At 49.5% G+C, this 14,686-nt stretch overlaps 1 protein-coding gene across 2 annotated transcripts in view; it reads left to right on the top strand.

Moving 5' to 3' along the window:
* Positions 1 to 8,845: 8,845 nt before the first annotated feature.
* Positions 8,846 to 14,686, top strand: part of LOC138652115 (branched-chain-amino-acid aminotransferase, cytosolic-like) — a 68,934-nt gene continuing 63,093 nt past the window's right edge. Inside the window, exons 1-2 of one of the 2 annotated variants that reach the window (XM_069742856.1) lie at positions 8,852 to 8,952; positions 8,996 to 9,011. In XM_069742856.1, coding sequence (XP_069598957.1) covers positions 8,945 to 8,952; positions 8,996 to 9,011 — 24 coding nt within the window. In that variant the 5' untranslated portion in view covers positions 8,852 to 8,944. The other variant, XM_069742855.1, reaches the window with a different exon arrangement.

Below are 14,686 nucleotides of genomic sequence, written 5' to 3'. Positions count from 1 at the left end.
GATGAATTCTGTTTTGTCCATGTTAAGTTTTAGAAATCTAGTGGAGAAGAAGGATGAAATAGTGGACAGACATTGAGGGATTCTGGTTAGTAGGGAGGTGATATCTGGTCCAGAGATGTAGATCTGTGTGTCGTCAGCATAGAGATGATACTGAAAGCCGTGAGATTCTATGAGCTGTCCCAGGCCAAAGGTGTAAATGGAGAAGAGCAGGGGTCCTAGAACTGAACCTTGCGGGACTCCGACAGATAGGGGGCGAGGTGAGGAGGTGGTGTGTGAGTGGGAGACGCTGAATGTACGGTCAGTTAGGTATGATGAGATCCAGGATAGGGCCAATTCTGTGATGCCAAGGGATGAGAGGGTCTGCAGCAGCAGGGAATGGTCCACTGTGTCAAAGGCAGAGGACAGGTCCAGGAGGAGGAGGACAGAGTAGTGTCGCTTGCTCTTGACGGTTAAGAGGTCATTGGTGACCTTAGTTAGGGCAGTTTCAGTGGAGTGGTGTGACCGGAAGCCTGATTGAAAGCGGTCGAAGAAGGAGCAGGAAGATAGATGGGAGGACAGTTCAATATGGACATGTTGTTCCAGTAGTTTTGAGGCAAAGGGGAGAAGTGATATAGGGCGATAGCTAGATACAGAGGATGGGTCAAGAGAGGGCTTTTTGAGGATAGGTGTGATTGTGGCATGTTTAAAGCTTGAGGGGAAAATGCCAGTTGTTAGTGATAGGTTAAAGAGATGGGTTAGGGTTGGGATGAAGACTGTGGTGAGGTTTGGGATGAAGTGGGATGGGAGTGGGTCAAGTGCACAGGTGGTGAGATGCGATCTTGAGAGTAGAGTGGAGAGTCCGTCTTCTGTAATGGTGGAGAAGTTGGTTTTGGAGGTGGAGGGCTGGGTAGTTGGGAGGAAGGGTTCTGGGGGTTGTTTACTAAAATTGTCTCTGATGTTCTCAATTTTCTGCTTGAAAAATGAGGCGAAGTCTTCAGCTGAGATGAGTGGGGAGGGAGGAGGTGCTGGGGGACGGAGGAGAGAGTTGAAGGTGTTGAATAACTGTTTGGGGTTGTGAGACAGGGAGGATATGAGAGATGAGAAGTAGGTTTGTTTTGCTGTGGCGAGCATGGTTTTGAAAGCAGTGAGGGACTGTTTGAATGCGATGAAGTGCTCGATGGAGTGGGATCTTTTCCATCTGCGCTCAGCAGCTCTGGAAGCTCGCCTCAGTTCTTTTGTCATGCTGGTGTGCCAGGGTTGTCTGTTGATTTTGCGAGCTTTGGTATGTGTGAGAGGGGCAAGAGATTCCAAAGCTGCAGCTATTGTGGTGTTATATAGAGCGGCAGCATCATCCGCATTGTGTAGGGAGCTTATGTCTGTGAGAGGGAGGAGGGATTCAGAGAGTGAGTGAAGATCAAGGTGTTTAAGATTTCTGCGAGGGTGTGAGAGTTTGTGGGGTGGGGGTTGTAGACAAGGAGTGGAAAGGGAAGAGAATGTAAGTAGGTTGTGGTCAGAAAGAGGAAGAGGTGAGTTTGAGAGGTTGGATAGGGAGCAGAGGCGGGTGAGAATGAGGTCCAGTGTGTGACCATCTTTGTGGGTGGCTGTAGAAGACCATTGAGTGAGGCCAAAGGAGGAAGTGAGAGATAGAAGTTTAGTGGCAGCTGAGAGGGAAGTGTCAATGGGGATGTTGAAGTCGCCCATGATGATAGTGGGGATGTCGGCGGCGAGGAAGTGGAGTAGCCAGGTGGTGAAGTGGTCGAAGAAGGTGGTGGCTGGCCCTGGGGGACGGTAGATGACAGCCAGTTGGAGGTTGGAGGGGGAGTAGATGCGCACAGAGTGCACCTCAAAGGAAGGGAGGATAACAGAGGGTGGCAGTGGGATTGGGGCGAAGGAGCAGTTATCTGACAGGAGAAAACCAACTCCTCCGCCATGCTTGCTGCTGGGGCGGGGTGTGTGAGAAAGGTGGAAGCCACCGTAAGAGAGTGCCGCAGGGGAGGCTGTGTCAGAAGGGGTGAGCCAGGTTTCAGTGATGCCGAGGAAGGAGAGTTTGTTATTGAAAAAGAGGTCATGGATAAATGGAAGTTTATTGCAGACAGAGCGTGCGTTCCATAGTGCTCCAGATAGGGAAATTGGGGGAGTGGGGGCAGGATGAATGGGTATGAGGTTACTGTGGTTGCGAGGACGTGTAGAGGATCGTGGCAGGGGATTAGAAATGAGTGTGGGGATGTGATGAGGAGGGCCAGGATTTGGGGATATGTCGCCAGCAATGAGGAGCAGCAGACAGAGCGTTAGAAGGTGTGAGCTGGATAGGTCATGATGTGGCCGTGTGTGCCTGGCGAGAAAGGATTGTATGTGGAGGAATAGTTCTGTGGAGGAGGTGAGATGACTGGGGAGGATGGAGGGAGAAATGACTAGTTCTTTACTGGGTGGAGGGACTACAGGAGATAGGAAGAAATAGAGTAGTATGGGGGTGAATGTGAAAAGAAACCGAAACATTATAGTGGTTTTCTATTCCTTTACCTTCCAGTCAATTCCAGTCCAATTCTAGTCTAATTCATAGCAATTAAAAAACTGCAATTTCTAAGATGGTCAGACACGTCTGGTCAGACTCATGGCTATGAATTTATGGGCACCTAAGGGCTCACAGCTGAGAGGGAGGATGTGGGCGTGTGTGTCTAGAGCACATGTTCACAGTTAAGCCAGGTCATAAAGAGGGGGTGGGGTAGATGGCCACTCAGGTATGCAAGCAAGAAGCAAGGGAAGTGAAATACCAATGGATAGAAAACAATGGGTAAGCAAAGCATACCAGGTGGGAATTATATGCAGTTCACATAAACACACATTGCAGGAAAGGCAGAGTAGATGGACAGCAGCATACCAGGTGGGAATTATATGCAGTTCACATAAACACACATTGCAGGAAAGGCAGAGTAGATGGACAGCAGCATACCTGTGGGTAGACAAAACAGCTTGATTAGAGGATACAGGTGGTGATGAGGATGATGAAAGTACAGCAGTGATGAATGCTCAAATGCCCCATGGAATTCTAGTTTAATTCATAGCAATTAAAAAACTGCAATTTAAAAATGCAATTTCTAAGATGGTCAGACACGTCTGGTCAGACTCATGGCTATTTATTTATTTAATCTATGGGCCCCAGTGACCGGACATTTATTCAGCTTCTTCTGTGTTTCATGGAAAACAGCTTTAAAGAGATTTTCCAGTCTCAGAAACCCGCCAGGTGGAGCTGCTGAGCTCAGAGATTGCCTGCAGCGCTGCACACAGTATCAGACACCAGTAGCAGCGGTGGACACTCGGCTCTGGACTCCTCCAAGAAGGTGGAGGGGGGTTAAAAAACTAAAACATCCTTCACTCCCCGCCGTCCCCGATTAGTCGTGTGCACTATGGTCGGTAATAACGGGCCCGGCTGTGCAGTTATGAAGGGTGATGGCGCTGACAACCTCTGTGGCACAGATAGAGCGGCTCAGCCTGATTCCAGTAACACACAGGAGGGCACTGACGCGCAGACTCGCTGGTTTCCGGCACTGACGCGCAGACTCGCTGGTTTCCGGCACTGACGCGCAGACTCGCTGGTTTCCGGCACTGTCGTGCTCCTCCCGTCACGTGGCTCAGCCGCCTCTGTTTACTATGATGTAGAATCATCAGCTGATCAGCTGCACGGGAGGCGTGGATGGAAGCTGACCTGTGATTGGTCAGATTGCACGCCCTTGTCTTTGTATGGTAGAGAGATGGAGGAGGGTGCAGAGCCGCTCTCTGATTGGATGATGGCAAGAGAGCCTGGAGCAGCACGCTTCCGGGCTCAGTGTATTGTATTTAGCGGTGTGTCCGAGGGCACAGTGTGATACTACAGGCTGCCAGCAGGGGGCGCGTACAAGGATGAATGGGACAGTCCCAGTGTGAAAAGGGGGCGCTGTGTAATATATCAGCAGGTGAGGGGGTTAGTGCAGCGCTGTGTAATATATCAGCAGGTGAGGGGGTTAGTGCGGCGCTGTGTAATATATCAGCAGGTGAGGGGGTTAGTGCGGCGCTGTGTAATATATCAGCAGGTGAGGGGGGTTAGTGCGGCGCTGTGTATTATATCAGCAGGTGAGGGGGTTAGTGCGGCGCTGTGTAATATAGCAGCAGGTGAGGGGGTTAGTGCGGCGCTGTGTAATATATCAGCAGGTGAGGGGGGTTAGTGCGGCGCTGTGTATTATATCAGCAGGTGAGGGGGTTAGTGCGGCGCTGTGTAATATATCAGCAGGTGAGGGGGGTTAGTGCGGCGCTGTGTAATATATCAGCAGGTGAGGGGGGTTAGTGCGGCGCTGTGTATTATATCAGCAGGTGAGGGGGTTAGTGCGGCGCTGTGTAATATAGCAGCAGGTGAGGGGGTTAGTGCGGCGCTGTGTAATATATCAGCAGGTGAGGGGGGTTAGTGCAGCGCTGTGTATTATATCAGCAGGTGAGGGGGTTAGTGCAGCGCTGTGTAATATATCAGCAGGTGAGGGGGTTAGTGCAGCGCTGTGTATTATATCAGCAGGTGAGGGGGTTAGTGCGGCGCTGTGTATTATATCAGCAGGTGAGGGGGTTAGTGCGGCGCTGTGTATTATATCAGCAGGTGAGGGGGTTAGTGCGGCGCTGTGTAATATATCAGCAGGTGAGGGGGTTAGTGCGGCGCTGTGTATTATATCAGCAGGTGAGGGGGTTAGTGCGGCGCTGTGTATTATATCAGCAGGTGAGGGGGTTAGTGCGGCGCTGTGTAATATAGCAGCAGGTGAGGGGGTTAGTGCGGCGCTGTGTAATATATCAGCAGGTGAGGGGGGTTAGTGCAGCGCTGTGTAATATATCAGCAGGTGAGGGGGTTAGTGCGGCGCTGTGTATTATATCAGCAGGTGAGGGGGTTAGTGCGGCGCTGTGTAATATATCAGCAGGTGAGGGGGTTAGTGCGGCGCTGTGTATTATATCAGCAGGTGAGGGGGTTAGTGCGGCGCTGTGTAATATATCAGCAGGTGAGGGGGTTAGTGCGGCGCTGTGTAATATATCAGCAGGTGAGGGGGTTAGTGCGGCGCTGTGTATTATATCAGCAGGTGAGGGGGTTAGTGCAGCGCTGTGTAATATATCAGCAGGTGAGGGGGTTAGTGCGGCGCTGTGTAATATATCAGCAGGTGAGGGGGTTAGTGCAGCGCTGTGTATTATATCAGCAGGTGAGGGGGTTAGTGCGGCGCTGTGTAATATATCAGCAGGTGAGGGGGTTAGTGCGGCGCTGTGTATTATATCAGCAGGTGAGGGGGTTAGTGCGGCGCTGTGTAATATATCAGCAGGTGAGGGGGTTAGTGCAGCGCTGTGTAATATATCAGCAGGTGAGGGGGTTAGTGCGGCGCTGTGTATTATATCAGCAGGTGAGGGGGTTAGTGCGGCGCTGTGTATTATATCAGCAGGTGAGGGGGTTAGTGCGGCGCTGTGTATTATATCAGCAGGTGAGGGGGTTAGTGCGGCGCTGTGTATTATATCAGCAGGTGAGGGGGTTAGTGCAGCGCTGTGTATTATATCAGCAGGTGAGGGGGTTAGTGCGGCGCTGTGTAATATATCAGCAGGTGAGGGGAGTTAGTGCGGCGCTGTGTATTATATCAGCAGGTGAGGGGAGTTAGTGCGGCGCTGTGTATTATATCAGCAGGTGAGGGGGTTAGTGCGGCGCTGTGTATTATATCAGCAGGTGAGGGGGTTAGTGCGGCGCTGTGTAATATATCAGCAGGTGAGGGGGTTAGTGCGGCGCTGTGTAATATATCAGCAGGTGAGGGGGTTAGTGCAGCGCTGTGTATTATATCAGCAGGTGAGGGGGTTAGTGCGGCGCTGTGTAATATATCAGCAGGTGAGGGGGGGGTTAGTGCGGCGCTGTGTAATATATCAGCAGTAGTGCGGCGCTGTGTAATATATCAGCAGGTGAGGGGGTTAGTGCGGCGCTGTGTAATATATCAGCAGGTGAGGGGGTTAGTGCAGCGCTGTGTAATATATCAGCAGGTGAGGGGGTTAGTGCGGCGCTGTGTAATATATCAGCAGGTGAGGGGGTTAGTGCGGCGCTGTGTAATATATCAGCAGGTGAGGGGGTTAGTGCGGCGCTGTGTAATATATCAGCAGGTGAGGGGGTTAGTGCGGCGCTGTGTAATATATCAGCAGGTGAGGGGGTTAGTGCGGCGCTGTGTAATATATCAGCAGGTGAGGGGGTTAGTGCGGCGCTGTGTAATATATCAGCAGGTGAGGGGGTTAGTGCGGCGCTGTGTAATATATCAGCAGGTGAGGGGGTTAGTGCGGCGCTGTGTAATATATCAGCAGGTGAGGGGGTTAGTGCGGCGCTGTGTAATATATCAGCAGGTGAGGGGGTTAGTGCGGCGCTGTGTAATATATCAGCAGTAGTGCGGCGCTGTGTAATATATCAGCAGGTGAGGGGGTTAGTGCGGCGCTGTGTAATATATCAGCAGGTGAGGGGGTTAGTGCGGCGCTGTGTAATATATCAGCAGGTGAGGGGGTTAGTGCGGCGCTGTGTAATATATCAGCAGTAGTGCGGCGCTGTGTAATATATCAGCAGGTGAGGGGGGTTAGTGCGGCGCTGTGTATTATATCAGCAGGTGAGGGGGTTAGTGCGGCGCTGTGTAATATATCAGCAGGTGAGGGGGTTAGTGCGGCGCTGTGTATTATATCAGCAGGTGAGGGGGGTTAGTGCGGCGCTGTGTAATATATCAGCAGGTGAGGGGGTTAGTGCGGCGCTGTGTAATATATCAGCAGGTGAGGGGGTTAGTGCGGCGCTGTGTAATATATCAGCAGGTGAGGGGGTTAGTGCGGCGCTGTGTAATATATCAGCAGTAGTGCGGCGCTGTGTAATATATCAGCAGTAGTGCGGCGCTGTGTAATATATCAGCAGGTGAGGGGGTTAGTGCGGCGCTGTGTAATATATCAGCAGGTGAGGGGGTTAGTGCGGCGCTGTGTAATATATCAGCAGGTGAGGGGGTTAGTGCGGCGCTGTGTAATATATCAGCAGTAGTGCGGCGCTGTGTAATATATCAGCAGTAGTGCGGCGCTGTGTAATATATCAGCAGGTGAGGGGGTTAGTGCGGCGCTGTGTAATATATCAGCAGTAGTGCGGCGCTGTGTAATATATCAGCAGGTGAGGGGGTTAGTGCGGCGCTGTGTAATATATCAGCAGGTGAGGGGGTTAGTGCGGCGCTGTGTATTATATCAGCAGGTGAGGGGGTTAGTGCGGCGCTGTGTAATATATCAGCAGTAGTGCGGCGCTGTGTAATATATCAGCAGTAGTGCGGCGCTGTGTAATATATCAGCAGGTGAGGGGGTTAGTGCGGCGCTGTGTAATATATCAGCAGGTGAGGGGGTTAGTGCGGCGCTGTGTAATATATCAGCAGGTGAGGGGGTTAGTGCGGCGCTGTGTAATATATCAGCAGTAGTGCGGCGCTGTGTAATATATCAGCAGGTGAGGGGGTTAGTGCGGCGCTGTGCAATATATCAGCAGGTGAGGGGGTTAGTGCGGCGCTGTGTATTATATCAGCAGGTGAGGGGGTTAGTGCGGCGCTGTGTAATATATCAGCAGTAGTGCGGCGCTGTGTAATATATCAGCAGGTGAGGGGGTTAGTGCGGCGCTGTGTAATATATCAGCAGGTGAGGGGGTTAGTGCGGCGCTGTGTAATATATCAGCAGGTGAGGGGGTTAGTGCGGCGCTGTGTAATATATCAGCAGTAGTGCGGCGCTGTGTAATATATCAGCAGTAGTGCGGCGCTGTGTAATATATCAGCAGGTGAGGGGGTTAGTGCGGCGCTGTGTAATATATCAGCAGGTGAGGGGGTTAGTGCGGCGCTGTGTAATATATCAGCAGGTGAGGGGGTTAGTGCGGCGCTGTGTAATATATCAGCAGTAGTGCGGCGCTGTGTAATATATCAGCAGTAGTGCGGCGCTGTGTAATATATCAGCAGGTGAGGGGGTTAGTGCGGCGCTGTGTAATATATCAGCAGGTGAGGGGGTTAGTGCGGCGCTGTGTAATATATCAGCAGGTGAGGGGGTTAGTGCGGCGCTGTGTAATATATCAGCAGTAGTGCGGCGCTGTGTAATATATCAGCAGTAGTGCGGCGCTGTGTAATATATCAGCAGGTGAGGGGGTTAGTGCGGCGCTGTGTAATATATCAGCAGGTGAGGGGGTTAGTGCGGCGCTGTGTAATATATCAGCAGGTGAGGGGGTTAGTGCGGCGCTGTGTAATATATCAGCAGGTGAGGGGGTTAGTGCGGCGCTGTGTAATATATCAGCAGGTGAGGGGGTTAGTGCGGCGCTGTGTAATATATCAGCAGGTGAGGGGGTTAGTGCGGCGCTGTGTAATATATCAGCAGGTGAGGGGGTTAGTGCGGCGCTGTGTAATATATCAGCAGTAGTGCCGCGCTGTGTATTATATCAGCAGTAGTGCGGCGCTGTGTATTATATCAGCAGGTGAGGGGGTTAGTGCGGCGCTGTGTAATATATCAGCAGGTGAGGGGGTTAGTGCGGCGCTGTGTAATATATCAGCAGGTGAGGGGGTTAGTGCGGCGCTGTGTAATATATCAGCAGGTGAGGGGGGTTAGTGCGGCGCTGTGTAATATATCAGCAGGTGAGGGGGGTTAGTGCGGCGCTGTGTAATATATCAGCAGGTGAGGGGGTTAGTGCGGCGCTGTGTAATATATCAGCAGTAGTGCCGCGCTGTGTATTATATCAGCAGTAGTGCGGCGCTGTGTATTATATCAGCAGGTGAGGGGGTTAGTGCGGCGCTGTGTATTATATCAGCAGTAGTGCGGCGCTGTGTACACTTCTCTGGTTGGACGCTCTCTGGCTCCTCCCGCCTCTTTATTTCCAGTCTCCTGTGATTCGGGCGGGCGGTAGGAAAAACCTCAGAGCGGCGGAACAAGAAGAGAAGAGATCCTGCGGTGCGCACTGACCATGGCAGCCGGGGCAGCGTTATCCGGGGGGAAGGTGAGTGCAGCCTGCAGCGTTATCCGGGGGGAAGGTGAGTGCAGCCGGGGCAGCAGGGATCCGGTGTGAGGATGATCCGGGGCATTATACACGGAGGGGTCACATGACGCTGAAGCCCCTTATTATGATCGCTGCTCCTGCTTTATGTCGGGGTATTGGCCTCTTTAGTGAAGGTGATCTCTATGGTGTAATGACCCTGTAATGCTCCAGTGCACCGGCTCTACAGGGCAACATGGCTGCACAGGGGATCACAGGGCTGGTCACTGAGTGTCCCGTGTGATGTGTGGTAGTACTGTGTATAGCAGTATATAGTACAGCCATTGTGCTGTGTATAGCAGTATATAGTACAGACATAGTGATGTGTATATAGCAGTATATAGTACAGCCATAGTGCTGTGTATACAGCAGTATATAGTACAGCCATAGTGCTGTGTATACAGCAGTATATAGTACAGCCATAGTGATATGTATACAGCAGTATATAGTACAGCCATAGTGCTGTGTATATAGTACAGCCATAGTGCTGTGTATACAGCAGTATATAGGACAGCCATAGTGCTGTGTATACAGCAGTATATAGGACAGCCATTGTGCTGTGTATACAGCAGTATATAGTACAGCCATAGTGATATGTATACAGCAGTATATAGTACAGCCATAGTGCTGTGTATACAGCAGTATATAGTACAGCCATAGTGATATGTATACAGCAGTATATAGTACAGCCATAGTGCTGTGTATATAGTACAGCCATAGTGCTGTGTATACAGCAGTATATAGTACAGCCATTGTGCTGTGTATATAGTACAGCCACAGTGCTGTGTATACAGCAGTATATAGTACAGCCATTGTGCTGTGCATACAGCAGTATATAGTACAGCCATAGTGCTGTGTATACAGCAGTATATAGTACAGCCATAGTGCTGTGTATACAGCAGTATATTGGACAGCCATACTGCGGTGTATACAGCAGTATATAGTACAGCCATTGTGCTGTGTATATAGTACAGCCATAGTGCTGTGTATACAGCAGTATATAGGACAGCCATAGTGCTGTGTATACAGCAGTATATAGTACAGCCATTGTGCTGTGCATACAGCAGTATATAGTACAGCCATAGTGCTGTGTATATAGTACAGCCATAGTGCTGTGTATACAGCAGTATATAGGACAGCCATAGTGCTGTGTATACAGCAGTATATAGGACAGTCATAGTGCTGTGTATACAGCAGTATATAGTACAGCCATAGTGCTGTGTATATAGTACAGCCATTGTGCTGTGTATATAGTACAGCCATAGTGCTGTGTATACAGCAGTATGTAGGACAGTCATAGTGCTGTGTATACAGCAGTATATAGTACAGCCATTGTGCTGTGCATACAGCAGTATATAGTACAGCCATAGTGCTGTGTATACAGCAGTATATAGGACAGCCATAGTGCTTTGTATACAGCAGTATATAGTACAGCCATTGTGCTGTGCATACAGCAGTATATAGGACAGCCATAGTGCTGTGTATACAGCAGTATATAGGACAGCCATAGTGTTGTGTATATAGTACAGCCATAGTGATATGTATACAGCAGTATATAGTACAGCCATAGTGCTGTGTATACAGCAGTATATAGTACAGCCATAGTGATATGTATACAGCAGTATATAGTACAGCCATAGTGCTGTGTATACAGCAGTATATAGTACAGCCATAGTGCTGTGTATATAGTACAGCCATAGTGATATGTATACAGCAGTATATAGTACAGCCATAGTGCTGTGTATACAGCAGTATATAGGACAGTCATAGTGCTGTGTATACAGCAGTATATAGTACAGCCATTGTGCTGTGTATACAGCAGTATATAGGACAGCCATAGTGCTGTGTATACAGCAGTATATAGGACAGTCATAGTGCTGTGTATACAGCGGTATATAGTACAGCCATTGTGCTGTGTATACAGCAGTATATAGGACAGCCATAGTGCTGTGTATACAGCAGTATATAGAACAGCCATAGTGCTGTGTATATAGTACAGCCATTGTGCTGTGTATATAGTACAGCCATTGTGCTGTGTATACAGCAGTATATAGTACAGCCATAGTGATATGTATACAGCAGTATATAGGACAGCCATAGTGCTGTGTATACAGCAGTATATAGAACAGCCATAGTGCTGTGTATATAGTACAGCCATTGTGCTGTGTATATAGTACAGCCATTGTGCTGTGTATACAGCAGTATATAGTACAGCCATAGTGATATGTATACAGCAGTATATAGTACAGCCATAGTGCTGTGTATACAGCAGTATATAGTACAGCCATAGTGCTGTGTATATAGTACAGCCATTGTGCTGTGTGTATATAGTACAGCCATAGTGCTGTGTATACAGCAGTATATAGTACAGCCATAGTGATATGTATACAGCAGTATATAGTACAGTCATTGTGCTGTGCATACAGGCCCGCACCTCTCCGGTCAGTGATGAGGCTCTGTACATCCAGCACCCTGTGCCTATAGCTTCCCTGTAAATCCTATATATATATACTCTATATAATGTGGCCCCAGCACGGGGGGTGACCCTGAGGCGTACAGCATTGTTCCTGTGCACCTATATTGGTGTAGATCACACATTGCCGGCTGCCTGTGCTCTGACTGATTCTCCGCAGCTCTGTGCACAGTAACATGTAATTCAAGAAAACCCCTTTAAATGTGAAGCCCTAATATGTAAAAAAAAATCCCCGCCCCTCCCGCCTGTACCCTCCTGAACATAGAGGCTGCATTGTATAGGGGCCACATGTATGATGCTGCTATATTGCAGTGTAATGCAGGTAAATGATATTGTAACCTGCAAAAAACGTTTGTACCAGCTTGTACCGGACCCTTGCGGGTCACATCCCTGCGCTCCTGTTGTTCTCGGACTGTGCGCCGGCCTATAACAGCTCATTGATCCACACACACATCAGTGTTTAGTATGAACAAGCGGCTCCGGTCCGTGAGACTGAGTTTGTTCCACCAGGCGTTTTACCATCAGACTCGGGGAGAGAGAGGTTTTCCAGCTCCAAAGTTTGGGTCCTGAAATGTCAGTGTTTCCTGAAGAGTTCCCCTTAAAAATAAACTACGGGTTCACGCTAGTGTAAAAGACGTCTGAATGTGCACATACCGGAAGATTAGAAGTCTCTGCAAGGTGTGAACACGTAGTAACACATTGCCTTTACGCAAACAGTTGGTTACTAGAGGTGAATTCCATGGTGTCTGCTGACTTTGGCAGTTTGTCTTCTTCTCTGATGACATTCCAGTGTGTCTCATGACTGCCCCACCTGAGGCTGTCAGACCGAGCGCTGCTGTCTAAGAAGCCGTCCTGAAGGTCACCGCTCGGCTGCAGCGTACTACTGTGTGTACAGTGATCTATATTGGGAGCGGTGGAGGTGACATTGTGCCCGGTGTGCTGCAGATACCGGGCTGATCTACAAGTTGTATCCGGCACACCCACATACATGAGCACTCTCGTAGCTGGTGGTGACCTCGCCTGTGTCGTACGCATCCAACAAGAATGACTTATTACACTGTAACACAGTCATCCAAACCTGCAAATTCCACCGGATCGGCGGGCTAACTACTGTCCACGTCGGCCTCCAACTCTCCACGGACAGGCCATGGAGGACACAAGGATCACGGATGTTGTATTTCATTGTCCAGCCATTTTGAGGGGTACGCCACCGCCAGAGATGTCTATCTCCCCATTTGATGCACTCTCGGGCAAAGTGAGCACGCTACAGCTTTGGTGTTGAACTCCTTACGTGTGAACATGGCCTTAGTCCTCACAGATTGGATGTTTGTTTGATTGCGGCACCACAAGAGTAATTGGTAAATTGACGATTTTGTGGAAACCCGCTATCGGCAGTTCACAATCAGACATGCGAGATGGACATCTTCCCCGACCATCATTCGGCCGGTAACCCCACATTACACTGTCGACCGTCAGCGGACAGGGTGGGTGCCCCACATTATACTGTCGACCATTATTCGGCCAGTGCCACCACATTAGACTGTGGATATCGTCGGGTTAGGCCGACTTCAGGCTGATGTGTATGGGGCCTTTAGAATCCTCTGTGTGTGAATTGCTCTTTACTTGCAGATTAGCACTAGGCTGTAGGGAAACACCGGTGTTTGATGACCAATTCCTCTTAATAATGGCTCGTGATTATCAAGAGTTGTAATCATGAAGACCTAAAATGCATGGACCACCACAGATGTAGCCGCCACCGAAAAGGATAATGCTATACTACACTCTAGTACCTAGTCCTGCGTGCCACCAGGCAATTACGCCAGGTTTTGATTATGATGAAGTGTTGGGGAACTGTTCACATCCACAATATCAGTTCATAATTGCCTATACCATTGTGCCATAAAATGGTTGCTATCGCTCTGTGATGCCAAAAGGCTAGGGACTGCTGAAGCAATGTACTTACTGATGTGCCAGATACAGCACCCATATAAAATCTCCGTGAGGGTCCACCTTGTAGTAATCGGGCACCAGCTGAAGTGCATGTGAAATGGACCTGCTGACGTCTCGGGGATCCCTTTTATCTGCACAACAAGGTCTCTTCTGTCACTGCTTAGTAAACATACGACATGCCCCATCTACATACATACAAGAGACATGACCCAAAAAGGTAACATGAAGTCTCCAATTACTGTGACCCATCATAGGCTTCTAAATGTGGCAGAGTAGAACCACCAGGTCCAGATACCCCTTTTGTTACATGGACCCGTTTTCTGGCTGTTTAATATTTGCGATGGAGGTTAAGATCCCTCCCACACTTGGGTTGTCTTTCTTTGGATCAGATAGAGGTCACAAGCAAGATGTAAGGGTATACTACCTAGGTGGTGGACTATGATGGCCACCTGCAGATATTAAGCCAGCCGCCTTGGTGTTACGCTATGCCACATTAGGCTACTTTCACACTAGCGTCGTACTCTGCCCGTCCCAGTGCGTCGTACCGATGCATACTGTGGACGCGCCGCACAATGGGGGCAGCGGATGCATTTTTACAAAGCATCCGCTGCCCCATTGTGAGTTGCGTGGAGGAGGGGGCGGAGTTCTGGCCGCGCATGTGCGGTCGGAAATGGCGGATACAACGCACCAAAAAGTTACAAGCAACGTTTTTTGGTGCCGACGGTCTGCCACAACACGACGCAACCGTCGCACGACGGTTGCGACGTGTGGCAATGCGTCGCTAATACACGCCTATGGAGAAAAAAACGCATCCTGCAGACAACTTTGCAGGATGCGTTTTTTTCTGCAAAACGACGCATTGCGACGTGCAGTGCACGACGCTAGTGTGAAAGTAGCCTTACGCTACATGACTGCGTGGACACTCATTAATGTGATATTGTAGTACATCATACCCCATATCATGTGAGAGCCTCGCACTGCTGGACATTGCTCATCTGGTGTATTAAAGGCAGAGATATATACAACTCCTGGAAACCTGTGAACGGTCTAACATCCCTAACACAACATGGCAGCCCCTACATTAGATTTACACATTGTCAATCCCTTTTTAGTAAAATACAGGTCAAGATCATTTACAGATCCCAAATGTGATTTTCTTTTGTACGGATGAGACCCCCCTCCCAGGATAGCTTTCATTCATTCTATGCAAATGATGCTGTGAATACAAATCTCTGCAATGGGAGTTAGCA

Source organism: Ranitomeya imitator, chromosome 10, assembly GCF_032444005.1.
Source record: "Ranitomeya imitator isolate aRanImi1 chromosome 10, aRanImi1.pri, whole genome shotgun sequence".
NCBI lineage: Eukaryota > Metazoa > Chordata > Amphibia > Anura > Dendrobatidae > Ranitomeya > Ranitomeya imitator.
The sequence above is the reverse complement of the archived record's forward strand: the minus strand, read 5'-3'. Positions and strand labels throughout refer to the sequence as shown.